The following is a 24110-nucleotide window of genomic DNA, read 5'->3' as shown; positions in this document are numbered from 1 at the left end:
ATTCTCACATGTTTTTCTGGCAGGGAGAATTTTAACCCCCTCCCTGCCAATTCCAAAGTGTCATATAGACGGGGAGTTCCCTGTCACACCCGGTTTATGATCAATTCTAGTAGAGAGGCTAGGAATCCCTTTGTAATCTTTAAGATTCGATCGAAAGATCCGTCGGGTACATCCTCAGGCTCCAACAATGAGCCAAGACTCTTATTTTCAAAAGCTTTTATAACATCTTTTATGACGTCCATTCCTGCAGCATCATCCTCCTCATTAACGGGTCACTCCATCAATACATCATCAACCTCAAGAACGGCGTTGTCTGAAAAATATCTAAAGCTTTCAGAAGACATGGCTTGTAACAATTTTTTTTTCTTTTTTTAAGAGGTTAGAGAGTGTGTTACTCCTTTTATCAGGTTTTGAAAGATAACCCTTGCGTAACAATGAAAACAAGCCCAGACCTGTCCTAGGAACTTTCAAAGGATATGGGAGGGATAAAACGTGTCACCGGATACGGTAGGGGCTTAGAGGTCATAAATCAACTTATGGGTCATAAATCAATTAAAAAATGGGTAATAAAACATTTTGACACTAGGTGGCATACCTTTACTACTGACTTGGCCAACTTCACCATGAAAAAAATAAAAATAAAATAAAATACTGTATCATCAAAAAACATGTCCCTCCTTCCTGACTTTTATCTCCCATTGATTCGTTCTGAATACTTTAAAACTCATCCCAACCACTGAGTGGCAGCACATTCCTACATTTCTATTGGAGGATTGTAACATGCTTTAAAGCTATATTCAGTACTATAGGCAGTATTTATACACTTGTGGAATTTAAAACAGAATTGCCAATTATGGCGAAATGTAAAGAATGTGCCCATGACCATAAGGATTTTGTTGTGGAAGACAGCAAAGGAAAGAAGGTACAATTGAAAAAGTGTGCAAGTACTGTCGAGTTACTATACATATAGTGAAAACTGAAAGTAATCGAAAACAATCTCATACAACATATAAAAAGCAAAAGCCCAGAAAAAAAAAAACGATTTACATATAACTCGAACATAGCTATAAATAAGCACAGAAAAATGAAATTAATAAAAAACAAAAAACTTTTTGTACAGCAGTTCGAAGTAACATTTCAGTTAAAATGTAAGGCTGTAGTTAATGCATACCCCAAAAGTTTGCATTAAAGTATGCATAGTATTTATTGAAAATATGCATGACTAAGATAATGTTGCTTTTACTCAAAGTGTCTAAATTGGAGAGTAATTTATTCAATGACCCAACCCTTATCTGGAGCGCTGATGGTACCTGTTCTGCCGATTCCAGCACTGCAGTGGACGACTATAGGTGGTCCGGCTGGATGGCCCTTCCATCGAGGGCCCAGGGCCTTGACCGCCTGCTTCTGTTGCCACTTCACGACTGCCAAGAAGTCTAGGAGTGTTCCAGCTGAGCTCGGTACCCCGTAATCTGGCCAGCTCAGGTACTGGCAGTGGGTCACCTGTCGCTGCTCACAGGTCTGCAAGGGGAAACCAAACCAAAGAAGTTCTTCACTCACACCATAATAAAACAGTACAAAACAACAATAGCAAAGCTCAAGAGTCTCTTTAGTCTGAGCGCTACTGTAAGGATTATACAGTGCCAATGTTTCAAATTCTCTGCAGGAATTAAAAGATGTATTTATTTTATTTCACTGTTAGTGTCTGTTGCATTGTTGTAGTACTTTTGATTTACAATTAAAAGTGCATTTTGGGAGATGTCCTCATGCATCTTTGTCTTTGATGGGTATTTTTTTCTAACTTGAACCAGTGATATCTTGCATTTTTACAAGTGGTTTTTCAATTAAATACATTCATTTTAATATTTAACTGACAATAGGAAGACAAAAATATAATATTTGTTAAATATATACATCTCCATGACCTGCATTCATGGTATGTACTGTACATGTAAAATATATTTCTGAATCAAACAGTTATGCATTTTGCATAGGCTGGTGTATCTAAAGGGTATCACCTCTAATCTTTATATATGTAGATATCTAGAGGCAACAGTAAGTTATTAAAACAGCACTAGCAATAGGCAGACATGACGGCCCCTGTCATTTAGTTCATGGGCTTGCTCATGCTGATACTGTCAGGTTAAGCTGCTTGTTAAGTGGACTATAGTCTACTTGTAACCTAAGCCAGATTCTAACCCATGCCCCTAGATGGGACCACTGATTTGAGCTTAAACTGCTTTTACTCTTTCATCAACCATTTGTGGAGTTCGAGGCAGGTACAAAAGACTCTCTGTGCATGCCAGTGCTCCAGTCCACTGGATCAGATTTAATCAAAGATATATATATATATATATATATAAGAGTTTTGGAAAGCCATATTCACATGCATTGTGCAATGCAGATCCTGGTTCGCTGTGCTTTTACTGCTCTGCACTCGTTCACAGTTTCATTCGGTATGGATCTTTTATGAGTTGCTCACTCACTTCTGTGTTGTGCAGCTCCAGAGTGGTCAGGTTATAGTGGCTGTGGTTGTCCACTCTCTGGTTTACCACTGCAATATGGCCGTACACCTCTTGTCCGTTCATCTCCAGGGGCCAGTACTGACCGCACTTCTTCCGCCCTCCTTCATCTGTCCTGAACACAGGGAGGATGAGGCAGAGACAATCACTTACTCAATCATCCATTTAGATGGGTCTCTATTTAGCTATTTCTAAAAAAGCTCATAGACCCCAGTAGTTTTCAGACAGATCCCACTTGAAATTTTTCTAAATGGTGAATTTGCTGTCTCTCAGAAACCACCCCTTACAACGTTTTTTTATTGTGAAGGTACCATGCAATACAGACATAAAGTAAACATCCAGCCCACAAGCATATACTGAATTATATAATTCTTTATCCTCTCCATCTCTCCAATCTAAAACAATAAAGCAGTTAGTCTCCAACTGTTAACCATCCACAGAACTCACACACTGCCAAGAGCATGTTTCCTTGTTAAATATTCAACTCCCTTCTCACCCTTTCACTTAATTAATAGTCTGATTGTAATAAACTCAGCTGCGCAACTGTGGTAGCTATTCTTAAGTACCTGGGGGTTCTCTGTTCTACTGCATGTTGCAGACCAGGATTGAAGGTTCCCCTCACTGTGTTGCACTTTAAATTTTTTATTTCATTTAAATATTCCTTTTTTTTTTTTGCAAGTACCTGGTGGTCATGACGATGACTAACACGTTCTGCTCCCAAATTGACCTCCAGAAATCGGCATAAGTGTTTTCCAGGGGTCCTGGAGAGACAGAGACACAGACTCTGAGGGGGAAGGGAGGCCCGACAGCCTGTTTGTTGCTATGTTTATATAAAGGCACACTTTTTAACACCTCTGGAGATGAGAAGATGCAAATGACTATCTTTTAAACCAATGAACGAATGAATAAACAAACAAGGTTTGTAACATACATCCCATGCCACGGCTGGAAACACAAATCTCTCAGTATAAAAAATAAAAGTTGTTCATACAGACAGCTTCTCAATATATCACAAATTCTTCTGGTAAAGAATCCAGTTAACACGTTTTACTACAACTGGATGACTGGCTCTCTAGATATACTGTAAGTAAAAATGTGGAAATAAAGACTGGCATCTTCTTAAATCCCCAGAATCCCAACTACCTGTCCTAACCAAGACTCATCTTACTGTAATTGGATGAGCAGTTCTGTGCTGTAAACATGTACATGTATTGGTGTCTCCAATATATCACTGGGGATAAGCATCCCAGCGGGGATATATATTACTCTTCAGATCCATACTTTCATATGAACCTCTATCAGTGCATTAGAATTGGGATTGGGTGCCATTTTATATATTATGTTCAAAAATGATCCAAAATCCGCCGGCACTCTGCATCACCCTTCTGAACAGTCCCACCCTGTATATCGGAATATCCTGTTGTGTGTTATTGCTTTCATATATTGTTATTACATGAGTGTGTGATCATATTTAAGATTTATTTGAACTCTTGTTAGCTTTCGTTATATTAGAAATGCTTCCGTAAACCATCTCTTCATTTAATAAAAAAAAAAAAAAAAAAAAACAACACTGATCTGCTGAAGTTGTTCTCACTTGTGCTGATTAAGCATCTCTGAATTATAATTGGAAAACAGAAGAGGCTTCATGTAATTGGATAACGGACAAAGTCAAAAGCAAATGCAGGAGAGACGGAGAAGTCTCTCTGTGCAACTTGCTAATTATTAGATATCGTTCACTGTTAAAACAAATCACATTTGCACCGGTAGTAATAAGGAGTAAAAACTGCACATGTTTCTAGTAGATAGATACATGCTTCACCCAGGGAAGTTATAAACTTCTCATTCAGGAATGTAGATTTGATAACTCAATTTCATATGGTCATGCAACCCAGAAGCTTCTGTGATATTAATAGAGGATACACATGGATTCTAAGTTGGTAAAGCAAAAATAAGGGGAGAAACCTAATGAGTTTAATTTTTTAGTTCCCTCATGATGAACCATTGTGCTTTTTGTTTATATAGTGCGTATTTAACCATAAACTTATGATGACAGATTTAATTAAACAAAGATTGAGGTAGGGTGCTTTGAATTCAAAGCTTGGCGACGCTGCTCACAACACTGCTACAGTGTGGGCATTGAAATATGAAAGGAGAAGGAACAGCCACTTGAGCAGTATAAATGGAAGCACATTCTGTCCTGGTAACAGGTAAAACATGTTGAAACTTGAGTAGAAACTACCTTTCTAACAGGAAGCACACCACTAGTGAACACTAATGAAACTGAAGACTAATGATACATGAATAGAAAAAAGGAATGAGCAATTCAGGCATCAAAACAAAGTTAACAACTATATGGACTATTTTAGCATCAGGTAGCTTTACAGAGACTTCGATTGGATAGTTAGTTTCAGTGTCTTCTATTTCAAGACATGTTTATAGATATTTTTATAGTTTAGTGGTCTGTGAGAGGAATTATGCAAGTAAAAAAATGCTTTATTCCCACATTCTCGACAGACAAAATACCACAGGACTACCGGAAGTCAGTTGGTGGGGTCACAGTATACATATATCTTTCATTTAAATTTGTTAGCTACATTCCACTATGTCTCCATCCTCCACTTACAAACTAGCTAGAACTCCAAAGACCAAACAGTTATACCACTTAATATGGTTTTGCCAAACTAAAAGGCAAGTTATAATGCAATAACAGCAGATAAATACTGGCAGTCGTAGGACGGATTCAAATTGAACAAATAACCTCGACTTTAAGAGGGTCTGGGGGTGGGCACTATAAAAACAGCAATAGCAAAAGATGCATGGGTTGCTCATGCTTGCATCACACTAAGATAGGCCCTAATATGAGAGATCAGGATAACAGACTATTTAGGTTTTCTTAATTACAAATTAAAAGACAAAGATATTGAAACAGGAGTCCATACCTTGAGTACCGATGTAGGCATTTTTCTGCTTGTAACCGTCCATGAAGCTGGCATTTATATAGTCAGACTTCTGCGGGTACAAGCAAATACTAATGAAAAGCAAGCTTAAAAAGAGATATGAGGGCAGACTTCACTTTTCAATAATAATCAATTATACAGTTCACCACTGAAAACAATTTAAAATGGTTGAGACTGACAAAATACTTTCCTAAATCTCACCCGTCAGGCAAATCGACTACATAGGTAGAAGGAAGGTCTCAGTCTGCTTGACTTCCCTTTCAGAAAGTCTTATATTTTTACTTCCAGGAGCTCCACATATTGTGTTGTAAAATGAAAATAAATGTTTCCTAAAACTATAGATTTCTTTCAAAACTACATGTTTGAGACGCTGTATGGAATTATTTTGTTAGTTACAATCTCAAAATCAAATTGTGTGTACTGTAGAAGAATATTTTACCATTGAATATTTTGTCATTGGGTTTAGTGATGTCACCGTTTGTGCTATCCTTGCTCTGAGGCTAAACAGAAAGGGCTTCGATAATCCACCACCTTTCACAAGCAAAGACTTAAAAGGTTACCTCATTTTTTCCAGTCTTCAGTCGAACCCTTGTCTGGTCCAGACAGAGAACATCCCCGTAGCGATTCTTGTCCTGGTTACAAGCAGCTCTAAAAAAGAAAAAAACAAACAAACAAATAAACAAACAAACAGAGAGGAAATGATAAGAGACTTAACAGGGCATCATGTCTACCTGGTTGGACTGAGAATTTAATTTTCTTCTTAATTAACTAATTTGGAAACAAATAACTATATGTGTTAACGCCATTAATTACAGTATGTGGCCATATATTTTACATTATAATAGGGGTAGTTTATTAGGCAGAACTACAATTGTTTAGATTTTGTGAAAAAAAAAAAAAAAAAAAATTGGGACAAAAGCTAAATTCTGTAAATGGGGTGAAAACCTGTGTAGCACCATAGGTTTTCAGAGCCATTCACCCCCAATTGTAATGAACGCATTTTAAAAAGACACCTTATAAAAAGTTACCAAATGGCTTTATACAGTGAGTTTTTTTCATTATAGAAAATAAATATCAATGAGAATTTGGTGTGAGAGTGTGACTGCACGCAGTGCGATACTCACAGGGCACAGTTGAAGGTGCCAGGAGGGGTTTCACGGCGGATCTCATCGTACTCCTCGTGGATCCCAGTGCGCTGCACCAGCCTCAGATGCTCCACCAGCTCCTGCAGGGTCATGGACTCCAGGCCGGGGGTGTGGATGGATGGCTCCTCGCGGCTCGGCCCTGTGGACACCGCCACCAGCTCATCCAGGGGGTCTGCATGGCCGTTCTGCCCAGCCAGCAGCTGCCGGTTCCAGCCCAGGGGGTCCAGAGCCAGCACCCCACCCAGGTGCTCGGGAAGGCATTCACGGGGCATGTGCTGCCGCAGGTCTGCCATCTTCACCATCTGAACCTGGGAGAGCGAGGGGGATTGTATCAGGGCCGACTCAATAAACAGTAGTTAACATGAGGCTGGCTCAGAAAACAATTTCAGTTATTCACTCAAAAATAGAAGATTTTCTCTGCTGTTTTTCATGTGTTCTCCTGTCACTTCATGATGACCGCCAAGTGCAAGTCAAGGACGAAGCAAACCCTAAGGTATGATATGGGCTATTTCTGGCAATAACCTAATGACACTTTCACATCACGCAATGTAAAACCAAACCAACTCACACAGACATACATTTCTGCTAGCTGAACCTGACTTTGTTTCTTATAAGTTTTACCTTAGAAATCTGATTGAGAGTTTTGAAGTTCTGGATGATGACTATAGAATTGCAGTTCTTAATTCAGCTGTTGGTGTTATGGCCTGTATGGTTTGTCATTTTGTTTTGTTTTTTGTATGTAACTTTGGCTTGACAGATTTTAAGCATGTAAACCTTATGTTAAATCTACAAACAGCTGTCTAAAACCACGTTGTATTGTATTGCATTTATCTTGTTGGTCCTGGCTGTCTACGGAGTAACTCAATTCCACACAGACCCCCAGCTGGCTTGTCCTCCCTGCCTCACCCTCTCGCGCAGCTTCTCCTTGAGTAGCAGACTCAGCAGGTTGTAGGGCACTCTGAACCAGACAGGCGCCCCCACAATAAATACCTTCTTCAGCCGGGCCGGGAAGGCACCCTGCAGACACCAAGGAGAGACATGGCACTTACAGTTTGTTGTCAGTTTTGTGTCACTGCAGCGGCTATCATTTGACATCAGTCCTTGGCATAGCAATGGAATATTTTGTGTACTTTCAGATTTGTGGCCTGTTCAAAAAGTTCTGAGGTCTTCATAACTAGTGTCTGTATATAAAGTTTAATCTAATAAACAGTGGGTGCATTACGTAACCGAACGGCTCAGAGCGAGAAGTTTTCTGCTCACTCAGATCACAGATGAAATCTGCTCTGCAGCACTCTGAGCTGCTCAGGAGGAATGGAATGAACATGCCATTTAAGTGGGTTCTTTCACTGAGCTGCTCTGAGCGGCTCACTTTCTTAATGCACCAGTATCTCTTCAAATCAAAGATGATTAGCAGGAAAAGAATGCAAGAACATCTTGCTATTAAAAAACTTGTGAAACAAATCTAATACAATACGCCCATCTGTACCACTGTATTGGTTATCCAGTATTGTTGTTTAAAACTTTATCAACTGTTAGTCAGCAGAGGAAAGAGAGGTACTATGGACACATATCATATGATATTAATGGTGTTGTGTGTGCGTAGCACAGGTAAATCTAACATCTTACCTTCAACAAGCTCAAGATCTTTTTACTGAGATCCAGTTCGAAGTGAGTGTAATTGGAGCCAGACATGTCATATATAAACACCAGGCCATTCCTCTGGGTTTCAAAGCTAAACAAGAACAGAAAACAACAACATATGGGTTAGGAACCTATTATCCTTCAACAGTACTTGAGTCAAAATGAGCTTCCAGATCTTCTGCAATGATGGCCCCCCGTACCTCTCCACAGCTCGGTCCAACAGGTAGAACAAGGCCTGCAGTACCACATTATGCCCGGTCTTGTGGGGGTGGTGCAGCTTGGCTGTGAATAGGGCGATGGAGGCACCAGATGGATCTCGAACACTCTTTAGAAAGAAAAGGATGTTTTATTTACATACAGATGGCGGCAGGGTATTTTACAATACAAGGCAGTTTATTCCACTATATATCATAGCCAAATGCATGGTTGTAATAGTCAATTTGACACCAAAGACAAGACTATGGGCATGCAGTTTTCTTAAATAGAATATTTATTTATTTTATTTTACATTATCTAAGCAAAAGTCCATTGTAAAGTGCTTGCCTTTTCATTCCTGATAATGTGCTGTACTCTAAGAGAACAGTATATTACAATAAATGAAAAGTAAATAATATTTTTGAACAGACAGTACTGTATGTGCCATTTTGTATACAGAATATTAAACAATTGTCTCACCATGTCTTTTTTATTTTGGTAGCTTTACGTATTTGTGCTCTTTCATTTTTGATACTGTTACCTATTTTGCTAGTTCCCTAAGGAGCTGGAATGAATGCAAGGCTACAAACAAATCCAATAACTTTGGCTCTGCTGAGGAATGCATCCAGTTGGGCAGGGGTTAAACTACACCAGCTGCTGTCTACATGTGTAATCCTTCCTTTACAGATAGTTCAGGCAGTACAGCATTGAGAATTCAAAATGAATCTCAACTCTCATCACCAGAGGGCAACAATGTCACAGAAAAGGACCAAATGGGCACCACAGTTTAAGGTTTCCCAGGGTTATGGACCCCCCTGCCTGAATGGCTCTTGCCAGATGAGTCATCACGCCCTCATTTTTAAATACCATGCTACCTTGAAATAACAGTGTTCCCATAGAGCAAAGCACACACCAACTCTATTACCCTATTTCATATTATTTTAACATACATGTTTTCATATACATGTTGTCTATGTATTAGCTATTGGAAATCCATTGCTAGGGAGGGGTGTTTAAACTGATTAGAACACCATTTCAATCAGTACTGGAACATTGATTCAGGTAATAGGAAGCTAGAAACTACTTCAGTGACATGCATGAGCCAGATTGCACAGATTATTGTCAGCACAGCGTTTGAGGCTCTGTGCTTCAGAAAGCTCTGGGGCTCACCAGTACTGTGAACTTGCCGCTCAGCAGCTCCGAGCGCAGCGGCTCCTCCTGTGGTTTGAGCTTCACGATTCCCTCCTTCAGACGAGTCTCCTGCACAGGGGAGACAAAGTGGATTACAACAGTGCACAGTACTGTGCGGCATTACTGTAAACAACAACACATCAAATTACACTTAAAGGTGTTACAAACAAAATAGATGGCTGTTTAGAAAACAGAATGAAATACACCACAGTTTTGGTGTGTCCTGTCTTGGCTTTGAGCACTGCTTGGAATGGTTTTGTCATGGAGTGAATACAGGCTATTCTCTATGTCCAGTCTCTTAAAACTAAGTATATTATTAAGGTACCATATTTATGCATTAAGTGCTTGAGAAAAGGAATAAAGGTCTATGGGAATTTTCCCTACAAGTGATGACATTTTCTAATTTTAAAGCAATTTTTCCTACTCTATCAATTTTCCTATGTGATTTTTCTTTAAGAACTTAAGAAAGTTTACAAACGAGAGGAGGCCATTCGGCCCATCTTGCTCGTTTGCTTGTTAGTAGCTTATTGATCCCAGAATCTCATCAAGCAGCTTCTTGAAGGATCCCAGGGTGTCAGCTTCGACAACATTACTGGGGAGTTGATTCCAGACCCTCACAATTCTCTGTGTAAAAAAGTGCCTCCTATTTTCTGTTCTGAATGCCCCTTTGTCTAATCTCCATTTGTGACCCCTGGTCCTTGCTTCTTTTTTCAGGTCGAAAAAGTCCCTTGGGTCGACATTGTCAATATTTTATAGCTTCCCCACATTGTCTAGATGAAGACATTTCTGAGTCAACAAAAACTCTTTTTCATAGATTCCTTCTCCAATTTCAGTATCTCCCATATGATATTTATAATGTACATTTTTATTTCCTGCGTGCAGTACCTTACACTTTTCTCTATTAAATGTAATTTGCCATGTGTCTGCCCAGTTCTGAATCTTGTCTAGATCATTCTGAATGACCTTTGCTGCTGCAACAGTGTTTGCCACTCCTCCTACTTTTGTGTCGTCTGCAAATTTAACAAGTTTGCTTACTATACCAGAATCTAAATCATTAATGTAGATTAGGAATAGCAGAGGACCTAATACTGATCCCTGTGGTACACCACTGGTTACCACACTCCATTCTGAGGTTTTTCCTCTAATCAGTACTTTCTGTTTTCTACATGTTAACCACTCCCTAATCCATGTACATGTGTTTCCTTGAATCCCAACTGTGTTCAGTTTGAGAATTAATCTTTTGTGCGGGACTTTGTCAAAAGCTTTCTGGAAATCTAAATAAACCATGTCATATGCTTTGCAATTATCCATTATCGATGTTGCATCCTCAAAAAAATCAAGCAAGTTAGTTAGACACGATCTCCCTTTCCTAAAACCATGTTGACTGTCTCCCAGGACCCTGTTACCATATAGGTAATTTTCCATTTTGGATCTTATTATAGTTTCCATAAGTTTGCATATAATAGAAGTCAGGCTTACTGGTCTGTAGTTACCTGGTTCAGTTTTGTTTCCCTTTTTGTGGATCGGTATTACGTTTGCAATTTTCCAGTCTGTCGGTACCACCCCTGTGTCAAGAGACTGCTGCATGATCTTGGTTAGCAGTTTGTAAATAACCTCTTTCATTTCTTTGAGTACTATTGGGAGGATCTCATCCGGCCCAGGGGATTTGTTTATTTTAAGAGCTCCTAGTCCCTTTAACACTTCTGCCTCTGTTATGCTAAAGTTATTTAAAACTGGATAGGAACTGGATGACATGTGGGGCATGTTGTCTGTATCTTCCTTTGTAAAAACTTGTGAAAAGTAATCATTTAATATATTTGCTATTTTTTTTATTTCATCTACGGTTTTGCCATTTGTATCTCTTAAACATTTAACCTCCTCTTTGAATGTTCTCTTGCTGTTGTAATACTGGAAAAACATTTTGGAATTGGTTTTAGCCCCCTTAGCAATGTTCATTTCTATTTTTCTCTTGGCCTTTCTAACTTCCTTTTTGACTTGCGTTTGCAGTTCCGTGTACTCTTTCTGTGTACTTTCTTTTTGGTCCTTTTTTAATGCTCTGTAAAGTGTCAGGCTTCAGTTTGCTGTTTAACGTTATGTTATAATGTTAACATATATTGTTTAAAGATGCCATTTACATTAGACTTTGTTGTTTTCACCTGCATCCATCATACCCCTGTTTCTGCTGCCTCCAATTAAGCATTGCTCTGGATTCATCTTCCCCACCGGTGCGAGTGGCAGCGTGTGCGGTGATCGTGTAACAACATCGGGAAAGGTCACAGGATGTTTTGGGGCTGTTTCTGGGTGTTTCTGTGTTGTTATGTTATGTTATTTTATTAGTTACTTAGTTCTATATTTTAAATCTTTGTAATTCATTTGCTTTTATATGGCTGCTATGTCTTTCCATCTGCCATTTCTCTGTGTATCCTTATTTTTCTTTTTCTGTTTCATTTTCAATTGTAGACTAATTTTATATTGTTATATTTTTTTTAATTTCTGTAAGTTGCTTTGGATAAAAGCATCTGCTAAATGTCTAAATAATAACAACAACATTAAAAATGGATGTAGGCCTAGATAGGATTTGATACAAATGGAAAAAATTCTAAATGTGGCAACTGACAAGTTCATGTCGCATATATACACTGTGGTGATTCTGTTAAAGGTGAAACAACTTCCATGGTAAATATTTCATTTCTGTCCATCTCTTATACATAAAAACAACCTTGTCCTTTGTTAGAGCCAATGTTCTGAATGGAACAGCATTTTAAAAGGTATAAAACTAAACTGTTCAGAAAATGTAACCACCACAGACATGTGGCTGTGTACGAATTAAATCGCCTGTACTTTAGAGCAGATGCTGAAGCGCAGAAAACTTGATTTTTGTCGCATCTCTGCAGAGATCTAGTTAGAAACATATTTGCATTCAGGCTGTGCAATAAAGAGAAAAGGAGATACTGTACTGTGACCCCACATAACCTGCAGGTGTGCCTATGTAAACACAGATAGACATGTTGACACAGCTGCTTTGTTTTGGGATACATTATGTATGAGGCTGAGCTTCTCCAAACAGGGAGAATCAGCCCTCCTCATTTAAACCATGCAGGCACATCCTGCGAGATGGAAATTACAGACAAAACACAAACACCCTCTGTGTTGTTCATGAGATGACTGAAGAAATGAGTTGTATCCTCTGTAAGTGACTGGTTTACTCAAATATTTTCTTTTTTTTATAGCTAACAAAATATCCATTTCTGATCTACCATTTTCTATATAGGTGTCAAATGTGCAGTTTTAACAGAAACATGTACTTTCACTTTTAAGCAGGATATCTGGTACTGCACAAAGTTAAAGACAGTCCTCAGTTTACCTGTCTCTAGATATCTGTTACATTTGCACTTCCTAGGACATTTAACTTCGGTAGAGTCTTCCAGGTGAAAGCAAGTCAGTCAATAGGGGAAGCAGCTGACTGGTTAATGACAGGAAAGAAGCTACTGAAGGGGTGAAATGAGCAAGCAACAGAAAGCATGGCTTGCAAACAAAAGATAAGTGAAGTACCCAAAATCATATTTTAAAATAAAATACTTGTTTACAAGAGCATGTGTTTCTTTCAAAACTGGACATTTGAAGCCTATAGAACAATAGGTATGGTATATGGAATTTTTTTTTTTTTTTTTTTAGCTACAATCACTTTAAAGTCAAGACAAAACACAATGATTCTTTAATGAATTGATCCATAACTACTAAACACTCAATAGTGCTGAATTTAGAAATACTTAAAATGTGAATGTGAAGCAGGTACACACATACGCCCACAGAGCAGACAAACTCACCCACTCCTACTCACACCCCCACAGAGCAGATACACACCCCCACTCCCGCTCACACCCCCACAGAGCTGATACACACCCCCACAGAGCTGATACACACCCCCACTCCCGCTCACACCCCCACAGAGCTGATACACACCCCCACTCCCACTCACACCCCCAGAGCAGACAAACACCCCCACAGAGCAGATATACACACACCCACAAAGCAGACACACACACACCCACTCATACCTGCTCCCAATCACACCCATGCAAAGCAGACACACCCTCGCACTCCCGCACACACCCACACAGAGCAGATACACACACACCCACTCCTGTTCATACCCACACAGAGCAGATACACACACCCACTCCCGCAAACATACACACAGAGCCCGTACCCTGTAGCAGTGAAACAGTTCTATGGCTCTCAGGACGTCAAACTTTCGGGCCATGAGGAACTTGACGGCCACATTCCATGACAGTGGCGAGACCCTGTGCTGCGTTGTCCACTTGCTGATCTCCTCTAGGAACTGCTTCGTAGCCTGGGAAAGGGGAGGACAGTGGGGCAGAATTGCGAAGAACAAACAGAAAACAAAACAAAACACACTTAATACATGGTGTAGTGCAAGCCCTACAGAGGCTGTGGAGCTCCAGAGATGGGATCTGTTTCTTTTGAAGATTTAAGTTCATCTTAGACGTGACATTTTTATTTTAGTATTAAAATGTATTTTGACAGAACAAATGACATGATTAAAACCGGAAGTTTCACAACATGTATAATGTAAATGAGGGGTTTCCTAGTAAAACGATAATGCTGGAGGGTTATCAAGTTTTTCCACCATATCTTTTTTTCTACAATATGGGTATACTTAGCAAAACGAGGAAAATCAGAAATTGTGAGAAAGATTTTCAAGGACACCACTCAAATAAAGACTACTTGTACCTCTTCTGAGATTTGCCTTGTTCAAAAAAAAACCCCCAAAAACCCTGGGGCCTGAATGGAGGAAACACCAAGGTTAAACTGACCACTTCATGTAGCTCTGCCTTTATTCTGTATAGATTTGTCAAAGTAAATGCTATCAAAAGCATGGTATGTTTGTTTAGAGTTAGTTCAAACTGTGTAATAGTCCAACATGAATAGTCAGCTTCTTTCTGAATGCGAGTTGTATAATTTTCAAATCAAAGAAGCATTTGATAAAGTTTCTAACCACAAATTGCAATAAGGACAGACTGGAATATACAACAAATAGGCAATAAACTATGATATTTAAAAGCCAATACAAAACAAGGATCCTTCTATTAAGTTTAAAAACGATTTTAAAACTGCCCGACAATTTTGGAAATTTCAGAACTATTTAATCTCTATACATATTTTGAATACAAGATGCTCTTGATGTGCTAATGTGGTATACTCCACAACAGTTTTATACAGACAGACAGACACTGCTAAGGATGTAAATGCTAAATTAGAGCTATCCGCATCATAAAAAGTAGAGCACTATGACATACTGAACACCCTTTATATATACTGTAGATCATAGATGGACAGACAAGTTGATCCATATATTCCTAGATTCTCCAATGAAATTAAACACAGAGCCATACATCTGTAGATAAAGGAAGGTAGGCAGATGTTTTCTGATACTTTCAATAACTGCTAAACAATGTCCGAAGCAAGTTTCGTGGACATCAATCCTCCAGCTAAACACTCCAAACTACAGGAGCCTCCAGTATATTTCAATCCTATGTGATTATGTATAGAATACAGATAAACTGTTTAAAAGAAAAGGCATTCGACTCCTGTCAGAGCCCCAGTGTGTTCACACAAACTCTAATCTCCAAAACACACAGCTGTCCCTCGTCAGAGACGCTCTTTAAATTCAGTAGGAAAAACAAACTGTGCCACTTCCAAACAGGAAACGCACAGATACTCAGAGCTAGACAGGTTGATCTTAGAAGCAGCCTCAAGCAGACAAACATGCTGTAGCTGATTACAGGTTTAGAGACCTGCCACAACACTGTCTATAAGGCATAGGGCTACCATGTGCTGCCACTCGAGGTGGCAAGTCTGCAGAATGTGCACAAAAGCATGATTTCCATATTTACAAGCTCAGCTGTTCATTACAGATCATTAAACTACAGGGGCACCAAAAAGATGTGCAAGGTATGACATTCATAATTACATACCGCATACCTACTAATACTGTGTACTGTAGATTCACTGTGTAGATTCATACAAAGTAAAACGTGTCAAACGCAAACCATGGTCAATTGTTACTGCTTAATAATTTGCAGGATTTCTATTGTGCTGTGCCAGTAATATTCAAGTCAATTTCAGGTCACTGTGATTTCACAAGTTTACTGAAAGTGGCACAGATGTGGCGACAGCCTACTGTTGACTACAGACCAAGTCTAGGAAAATCTTGTTACCTTTGTTTCAAAGCAATAGGGCCACTGAACATTCCTTCGATGTCACACAGAGTACACACTTCAGAAATACAATCATGTGAGGGAACCACCCCAGACTGTCTTTCTTTAGCAATATACACCTCAGTCCGAACAAGCAATTGCAAATTACTAAGTTTAGAAAGCTACTGTTTCTTGGTGTGAGGGCAATTATTATTGCATCAGCAGGAAGAACACTGCTATCCTTGCATTTATCACATAGTAGCATCTGACCTGGAGAAGAAAATGACCTATATTGACTGAAGAATACATTGCACAAGATGGATACATCCAGCTGGGAAAAAATGGCTCGATATTTTCAGAAATAGTGACTAAATATTTTGTGACAAAATATTTTTTGATAGAGCTTTCATTATTTTACAAGTGTGGTACACATTTGAGAAGGAATCCAAGAACTTTTCTTACATCTGATTTAAAGGGGGGAGACAGAGTCTCTACTGAAGGTTTGGAAGTGTTCAGTGGCTACCTTTAATCATAAGAGTATATTTCTCACACAGTCTTTGTTGGGTCAGGCATACAAAGATGCTATAGAAAATACACTCAACATGGTTAGATGTAGCCACAGAACACTTAAATATATTATTAATCATTAAATATAAATGAAAAAAACAAATCTCACATTAATATATGTAATCTGCTTATATATAATTTGCTGTGGTTTCAATGTTTGGAATTTGTAGTAATTGTGTGTGAGATTTACACTCTCTACAATAGTAGAAGTGTTTCTAATAATATGTTCTACTGGGGGCATGACCTAAAAGACATCTCATGCAGTTTGGGCTGAGCAATTCTATCTGCTTAAACTGTGCAAAATGAAATCTCTTACAACAAGATACACCTTACACAACACGTTTTAAATTATCCTAAAATTACAAAAAAGAAGATTGTACTACAGTATTAAACATAAAAAAAAGTGTTGTGGTTTTTTAACTTAGAATGGTGCCGTTTCTTCTATGTGCACACTGGGTAAAATGTTCTAGAATTCTGACAAATCTTTACTGGCGATTGGTTGACTACTCAATTTCTAATGGAAAAACAAAGTTGACAGTGAATAAGGTCTGCTTTTTGATTACGTGCACAAAAAATCTGTTTAAAAAAAGGCGCTGCAACTTTTCTGCAAGTGACTCATCTTGATTTACGGGAATTAACATATACTACGGGTAATGCACTTAAAAAAAATTCCAGTAAAAACACTTTAAAATGTCACCACTTTCAATATCCAGCAAGACATCAGCACTATCTAAACTCTGTCGTTAAGAGGAACAGAAACCAATGTGTAACAAAGAGAGGCTTCTTCTGCACAAGTGAATAAAGGGAGGTGCACTGTTTAACAATTAAAAAGATCTTCAGTAATAAAACGCTTGATTGCAATCTTCTATTCACGTGTTTGTTCGTTCCGGATCCAAAGCAGAAGTGCGTCATTACGCGTTGCATGTTTCGACTCTGCACTGAAACACTCATAAAAGATTAAGCAGTGGAAATAAACAGAACAGAGCCCTAGGGGAAGTCGTAAAAAAAGCAGCCGCTTTTACATCCTGTATATACGGTCCTTCAGAAAGCTGCTTCCATCAACACAGGATCTGCAAGGTCCTTCTTTACAAACACTGGCCAGCTGATTCATTAAAGCAATTACAAGCAGGCTGGAACTGCAGATCCAAGTTCTGTGCAGTGTTGCCAAATCTCATGAGAAAACAAAATGCGGCTCTGGCTTTCAAACAAGCCTGACCCATTTCAGAGGGACGGGCGTGGGGGTGTTTATACAGATTAATTTTTTTTCCTAATGACTTGCATATACATTGACACCAGTCAATCACTAAAACAACTCCTACAACCATTTTTAACTGCTGAAGTCACGTCGCCTATTGCAAGAAAACCAGTGACTCTCAAAAGATTAAAGCGACTCGCAATATGAACAAACTCGGCAACTGTGGTTCTGTGTAACTTAAATACTCCAATGGGTTAACATAGTAGTCAACTCTTATTAAAGCCAAGGGACTAGCAAAATGTATTAGCCATGACTACTGTGCATAACTTATTGTATCATGTACATAATGTACTACACATACACATAAGAAATAAACAGAACTGATAGTTTCCTGTATAGTGTACTTAACGCAAACTATACAGCAGACAAACTGCACAAATGCAGATCAATAACACACACAGCAAGATATGTATTGTGCCTTTCATTCAAAGCAATAAACAAGTCAAACATACCTTGCACATTTTTCAACAAGAAATCGTGCACTTTCCAAAGTTTTCATAACATTCAGAAAATACGACTTATTACAATAATGACAGGTATATTATGTTATGTATAAATACATGTACTGTGTGTTTTATTGAAATGCAGTGACATGGTAGCAGAGACCTACCCTAGATTAAATTGGTGGTGCTAGACATGATATACAGTGATGCATTTAGCAATCTGAATATATCGTTAATGGTTAATTAACATCAATCCAAAAACAAAAAACGAACACCGAAACATTAAAAAGTCTCCTTCAGATTTATCATATCATGTAGAGAACTTGGCTGGCCATGTACAAGCTTGCTATAGAAGTTTGGGGAGATTGGTTTTAATTACTGAATACTTGAAAATAAGATCAGCATTTAATTGGAGGAGGATACTGTAAGGTTACATCTAATTTTAGAGTTACTCTAAACCTTCAAACTTTTAGCATTTAACTCATGCAAAACCATCAGCATTATTTCAATATCCTCGTGATGCTGAGGAATGACCATACCAAGAGTTATCACAATTGGATTCTGGGTAGAAATGAAAGCGTCACAAAGTTCTCCATTGTCATTCATTAAAGACTAAGTAGCTTCAAAAGTCATCTAGACTGCATGTTTACTCCCTTACTATTGGTGCTGTTTTGAACCATTTCTGATTGGTTCTGGGTTTACCGAGTTCTCATTCTAGTCAAAAAATGCTATGGACTGTTCAGTGTTGGCACTTTTTTCAGCAAGCTCAAAGTCATGTAGAAAAAGAGAAAAAAAAACTCAGAATGCCAAAATCATACAATAGTAATGGCATGCACAAAAGCAATGACACTTGAAGCTGCTTACTCGTTAATGCTTATCGGTACAGTTTTGCTGAAACCTACTGACTGAAATATAGAGCAGCTATTAGATCACTGGCTCCCCCCTCAAAGATTTCCCTACCCTGTACACTACTGGTCTAAGCTGAGCTCACTTCAGGGGCCAAACCAATGTAGAGGCACCCACACTGAGCGCTATGTCATTCATTACATGGGTTAAAAACATCTCAGGAGCATTCCAGAACTCACATTTCTCAGCTCCATTTAAAAAAAATAAACTTTACAAAAAAGCCAAGTACTCTCTCTCTTTCTTTTCCCCCCAGCAACAAGCCAAACAAAACAGCTAATTCCCTAGGAACAAGCATCAAGGGTCACTGACTTCCCATAAAGGAGGTTGTGAGCCAGCTCCCTATTCCCTTAAAAGGACAGGATATAGAGCCCTGTTTGGGACCTGCCATCATCGGAATGCAATCCCCAAAATCCAACCCTTACCTGAAAGTGCCCTCCCCTTTTACAAAACCAAACCAAACAGGATGTTGTCGACTGCTGCCATCATCAGTTCTTTCTGAACGTGAGCCAAGGGACCCTTCAAAACTGACCTGGTTCCACTAGTGGAATTGAAACTTTCTGGTAGCTTCCACAATGAATGTTTGTAACTACATAACTAAAGCCACCAAAGACCATCATTTAAGTCTATTTGAACCCACCGCAACCTACCTCACCTCTCCTCAAATAATGATACAGCACCCTATAGCATTAACTAATTTTGCTTCATAAAGTCGAATGAAACCTGCTGAATAATGTTGCTTTAATATATTGAATTACATACCGCTTTGTTGTTACTTAACAAAACAAAATGACATAAAATGAAAAACACAGCATTTCGAAAATATAACATGAAATACTACTATTATGGATTCCAGTAGAATTTTGCAATATCATTCTGTAGCTTCTTTGATTACATGATGTTAAATAAAAGATGAAAATTATGTTCATACAGTTTTTTTTTTTTTTTTAAATGATGTACCAATCTTAAAATTCTAAGTGACGCAAAACTTTTGGCCATAGCTGTGCACCACTGTATGACCAGTAATATTCTGGCAAACCCTTTCCCCACTATAATCGCGACTGAAAATTTCCTTGACATAACCCAGATTGTCAACGTTTATATCCGAGTCTCAATCCCCACACAAAGTACATTCACAGAGTTCTCACTTTTCAATGCAAGCTTTGAACTTCATAATTGTTGGTTCCTCATCATCACAAATAGTCTTCTGCACCAAGACCTCCCTAGAAACCCTGCAGTACCATGGATTAGCCCTGGAAACCCCCTGTACTGGCCTCGTTCACACTTAAACCCCAGGATACAGTGGAGGCTGTACGTTACCAGGCATTCTTTAGCACTATTTATCCAATTGTGATGATATTTCTCAAGGACGTGCTTTAGCACAAGTTATTGAGAGTATCAGAACTCAATTTTTGGTTCTGGCTGTTTACTTCCCAAAATATGTCCTTCAAATCTGATGTGCAGTTTCCAAGATATAGCCTTAATTAGTAACAGACTAGTGTCCATGCAAAGTGTCAACAAATTTCCTCCAATCGCTCAGTCAAACACAGCTGAAAAAGCATGACATTCTGATAATCTTCAGAACTACTGCTAGTGAAAGTCTCCAAACTTGGATGAAAGGTTCTCAAAATATAGGTGTATTAAACCTATCTTGACAAGCCTGGCTGTTCCAGGCCTCAGTTTCACTACTACAGTCCAAGCTCCTTAACCACTGCGTCATTACCATTACCAATCCATTTCCCGGTAGCTTTTTTTTTTCCTCCCCCCTCCAAAGCCTAAACCGCTTTTAACAGCAGCCTGAGAGCAGAGCTCCCTGGGCTGGGAAGCACCCCTAGGGGGCCTGATCTCTGGACAGAGTCAGCCTGAGATCCGATTACAAGCGGGCACACTTCCACTGCAGCCAGACTTGCGTAAATGATGTACCCAGATAAAGCTGCTATGGGAACAGTGGATCAGATGCTTGACAGTAAAGAAAATGTCATTAACAGCATGGAAGAAAATTGTATCAGGGTTACAGTACTGTCAACAGCATGTGGTTTGACAGTGGGGAAAAATTATGGGCTGTACTATACATAAGTTTAAATTTAAGCAACAGATTTTTTCACATCTCACTAAGCGAGACAGATGTGTTTACACACTATTACACTAATATATATATATATATATATATATATATATATATATATATATATATATATATATATATATATATATATGTTATTAAATTATTATAACAAACAATTTAAAAACACATCCCACCTTTTAATTGTTGCATCCTAAGCTACCAAGGAGCATGAATATGTTAGTTCTAACCTCCTACTGCAACAAATTGAAGAGTTATTTGTGTTTTATTCACACTGAAGCAGGTTTCAAGGGGGAGAAAGCTTGTGCTCCTGCATGGCTTTAAAAAGTGTAAAAAGTAGGGCACGTTTTAATGCGCTGCTTGTACAACTCATTTGAGCATGTCCTGCAGAGGGTTAGCACCCCTACATATGGGCAAGACTCTGGCACTGCTATCTAGCGCCAAAACAGCAGACAGGTCTGGCATTATAAACAACCTGTGTGTGCTCTAGGAGGATAACTGGTGTATATAATATTTGCCATAACGTTTCAAATTAAGCTGAAAGACACATAAAAAAGTAAAATAATTAACACAGCTATTATTTGAGAGGAAAAATATGCTCGTTCACCGTGGCATGTAGGTATGAAAACACTTTCAGTCTCATCAGTACACAAAAAGGACCGGCAAAGATGTGGTAACAGCCTATGTCTTATCACCTATGCCCTGACATTTTTGTAAGCAATGACGACATTAGTAATACATTCTAAGATATAAACTGACAGGGATGTGAGTTTTCATACAAATTTTAACATACATAACTGGCAGATCATGCATACAAGCACATTTTTTTCCTCGTCCACACAGCATAAATTCGACCACGTCTCGATACAGCTCAATGCTGTCTGGCACATAAACAGTTAACCGTGCTCTCGTTCTTCCAACCCTTGCAGCAACCAAAATAAAACGGAAACAATGTTCTGTCTGGTGTTTTAAATGATTAGGAACTGGTAACATCAAAAGCGAGACTTAAATTAGCAAATCTGGTGGGGGTTGCCTTTAAAAGAAACGAGCTATTACGATACTGTGGAAATACAGACCAAAATGCCTTTCCTCGTGTTTCTGTTTGTCGTAAACTCAGACGGTAGGCCCGAAAACAGTGCTTTATATCAAAACAACTTTTACAATATTTAACATCACTTTTATAATTATTATACATGAGATATATTAAAAACACAACGCACTCTATTAATATCAATTTGGAAATTGCAAAGAAACACCAGGGTTAGAAATTAAATAAGATAGGTTAACATAACATAAACATTAAAGTGCCATCCATATAATGTTATTTCTTGTGTACAAAGCTATTGCTGTCTTTATAATGTAAACATGCACACATATAGAATCATGAACATGTTAGTTATTATTATGCACATGTAAAACGTGTAGTTTGCAGTATGATAGATACAAGATTTATGAACGGGTTTTTTCTCCTAAAAAAAAAAAAAAAAAAAAAATAACAGACTTTTAAGGCGTTAAACAAAAGAAACACAAAGCAAGACACAAGCATTGAAAAGTTTTGTTGTTTTTTTTTTTGTGTTTTTTTTTTACCTGTTCTTCTTCTGCCGTTAAGCGCGCTGTCATTCTTTAGGCTTGGTAATGGAACTATCCAAAGTCTTCCTTTTTCTTGAAGCAAAATGCAGTCTATTTTTAAAGAATAATAATTATTATTATTATTTTAATTGTAATAATAATAATAATAATAATAATACAGATCTCTACACAGTAGCCTACACACACAAAATATGCATCTACTTTATTGCGACACACAAATAAATCTAAATAATATATAGGCCTATACATATAGTTGCTAATTAAATATAGAGTAATATACACAGATTCGAAAATTACATAAACTTTGTTTTTGCTCAAAAAAAAATCTAGTTCTCCTTTTAAAAAATCGTCCAGTAATGGTGTAGAAAAAAAAAAAAAAAAGGCTTTTTAAAATCCAAAATGAATGCTCAAAGGCGGGTCGCTGTTAACATTGCAAAAGTTCCATACTCAATCCTTGTTAAGCACCATTTTATTCTCTTACAGACGGTGATGATTTTGAAGCATTCCTCTGTCGATGTATTGCAATCTTTAATGCTTCTGTGTCGCCAATTTCTTCAAAAGCAACAAACCCACTCAGAAAGCAGCATCTCCGAAATCCTCCCCCTGTTGGCTGAAATTAAAAACAACAGGTTTTTGAACGGTGAGCGTCTTATGACACGAATTTCCTCCTCCATTCATAAAACACAAACACAGAGTCAGCCCTTTTACATTCACAACAGCGCCGTCTCATGTAGCACACCACAGATCACTGGACGCGTCACAAAACTACCTCAGGAGTGCAGGCGCATGCCACAAACCGTACCATTCATTAATGTATCGAATATACCACGTAATGACAACGGTAACTATAATGACCAAAACCATAATTCAATTACAGTTTAAATGCATGGCAGCGCAGCACAGCCCTGCAGAAAATGATAGCCCATGCATGACGGTAACATTTTACATAACAAATAGTTTAAAAGACTGTATTGCTCTATCCCAGGAACCTAGGACGAAATAGCTTCCGATTCTGCAGACACTAATCTCTCGTCTACAGAAGAACAAATCTGGCTATCTTGTGACATTAAATAATGAAAAGATTTTATACATAAAATACAGATTTTATAGTAAATGTATATTGATTGGTAAATGTATATTGAGTAAATGTATATTTTATAGTAAATGTATATTGAGTATACAAAGCAAGCATGAGCTTAAAACATCTGTGTAAAAATTACGATTACATACACACTTAAAAGTTAAAATGATATTAGAAATCCAAAACAGGAAATACAGCACAGCTACCGGTATGACTTTTTTTTTTTTTTTTTTTTTTTTAACTACGTCATAATGTGAATATATTTGTCAAACGATATTATCCAGATAGAATTCAAAGAATGTTGCACAACTAATGCATA

General features: G+C 38.2%; 1 protein-coding gene across 4 annotated transcripts in view; it reads right to left on the bottom strand.

Annotated features, from left to right (window-relative positions):
• LOC121294607 (tyrosine-protein phosphatase non-receptor type 9-like) overlaps positions 1-23372 on the bottom strand; it is a 29574-nt gene extending 6202 nt beyond the window's left edge. The window contains exons 1-13 of one of the 4 annotated variants that reach the window (XM_041218491.1): positions 23176-23372; positions 22708-22800; positions 13859-14002; positions 9628-9717; positions 8463-8587; positions 8248-8353; positions 7528-7638; positions 6601-6929; positions 6037-6124; positions 5459-5528; positions 3202-3280; positions 2484-2634; positions 1311-1518 (exon numbers count right to left, since the gene is read on the bottom strand). In XM_041218491.1, the coding sequence (XP_041074425.1) occupies positions 1311-1518; positions 2484-2634; positions 3202-3280; positions 5459-5528; positions 6037-6124; positions 6601-6929; positions 7528-7638; positions 8248-8353; positions 8463-8587; positions 9628-9717; positions 13859-14002; positions 22708-22740 (1534 nt within the window). In that variant the 5' untranslated portion in view covers positions 22741-22800; positions 23176-23372. The remainder of the gene's footprint in view (positions 1-1310; positions 1519-2483; positions 2635-3201; positions 3281-5458; positions 5529-6036; positions 6125-6600; positions 6930-7527; positions 7639-8247; positions 8354-8462; positions 8588-9627; positions 9718-13858; positions 14003-22707; positions 22801-23175) is intronic. The other 3 variants (XM_041218494.1, XM_041218492.1, XM_041218493.1) reach the window with 3 other exon arrangements.
• Positions 23373-24110: the final 738 nt, after the last annotated feature.

The sequence above is a fragment of the Polyodon spathula genome, chromosome 19, assembly GCF_017654505.1.
Source record: "Polyodon spathula isolate WHYD16114869_AA chromosome 19, ASM1765450v1, whole genome shotgun sequence".
Taxonomy (NCBI): Eukaryota; Metazoa; Chordata; class Actinopteri; order Acipenseriformes; family Polyodontidae; genus Polyodon; species Polyodon spathula.
The sequence above is the reverse complement of the archived record's forward strand: the minus strand, read 5'-3'. Positions and strand labels throughout refer to the sequence as shown.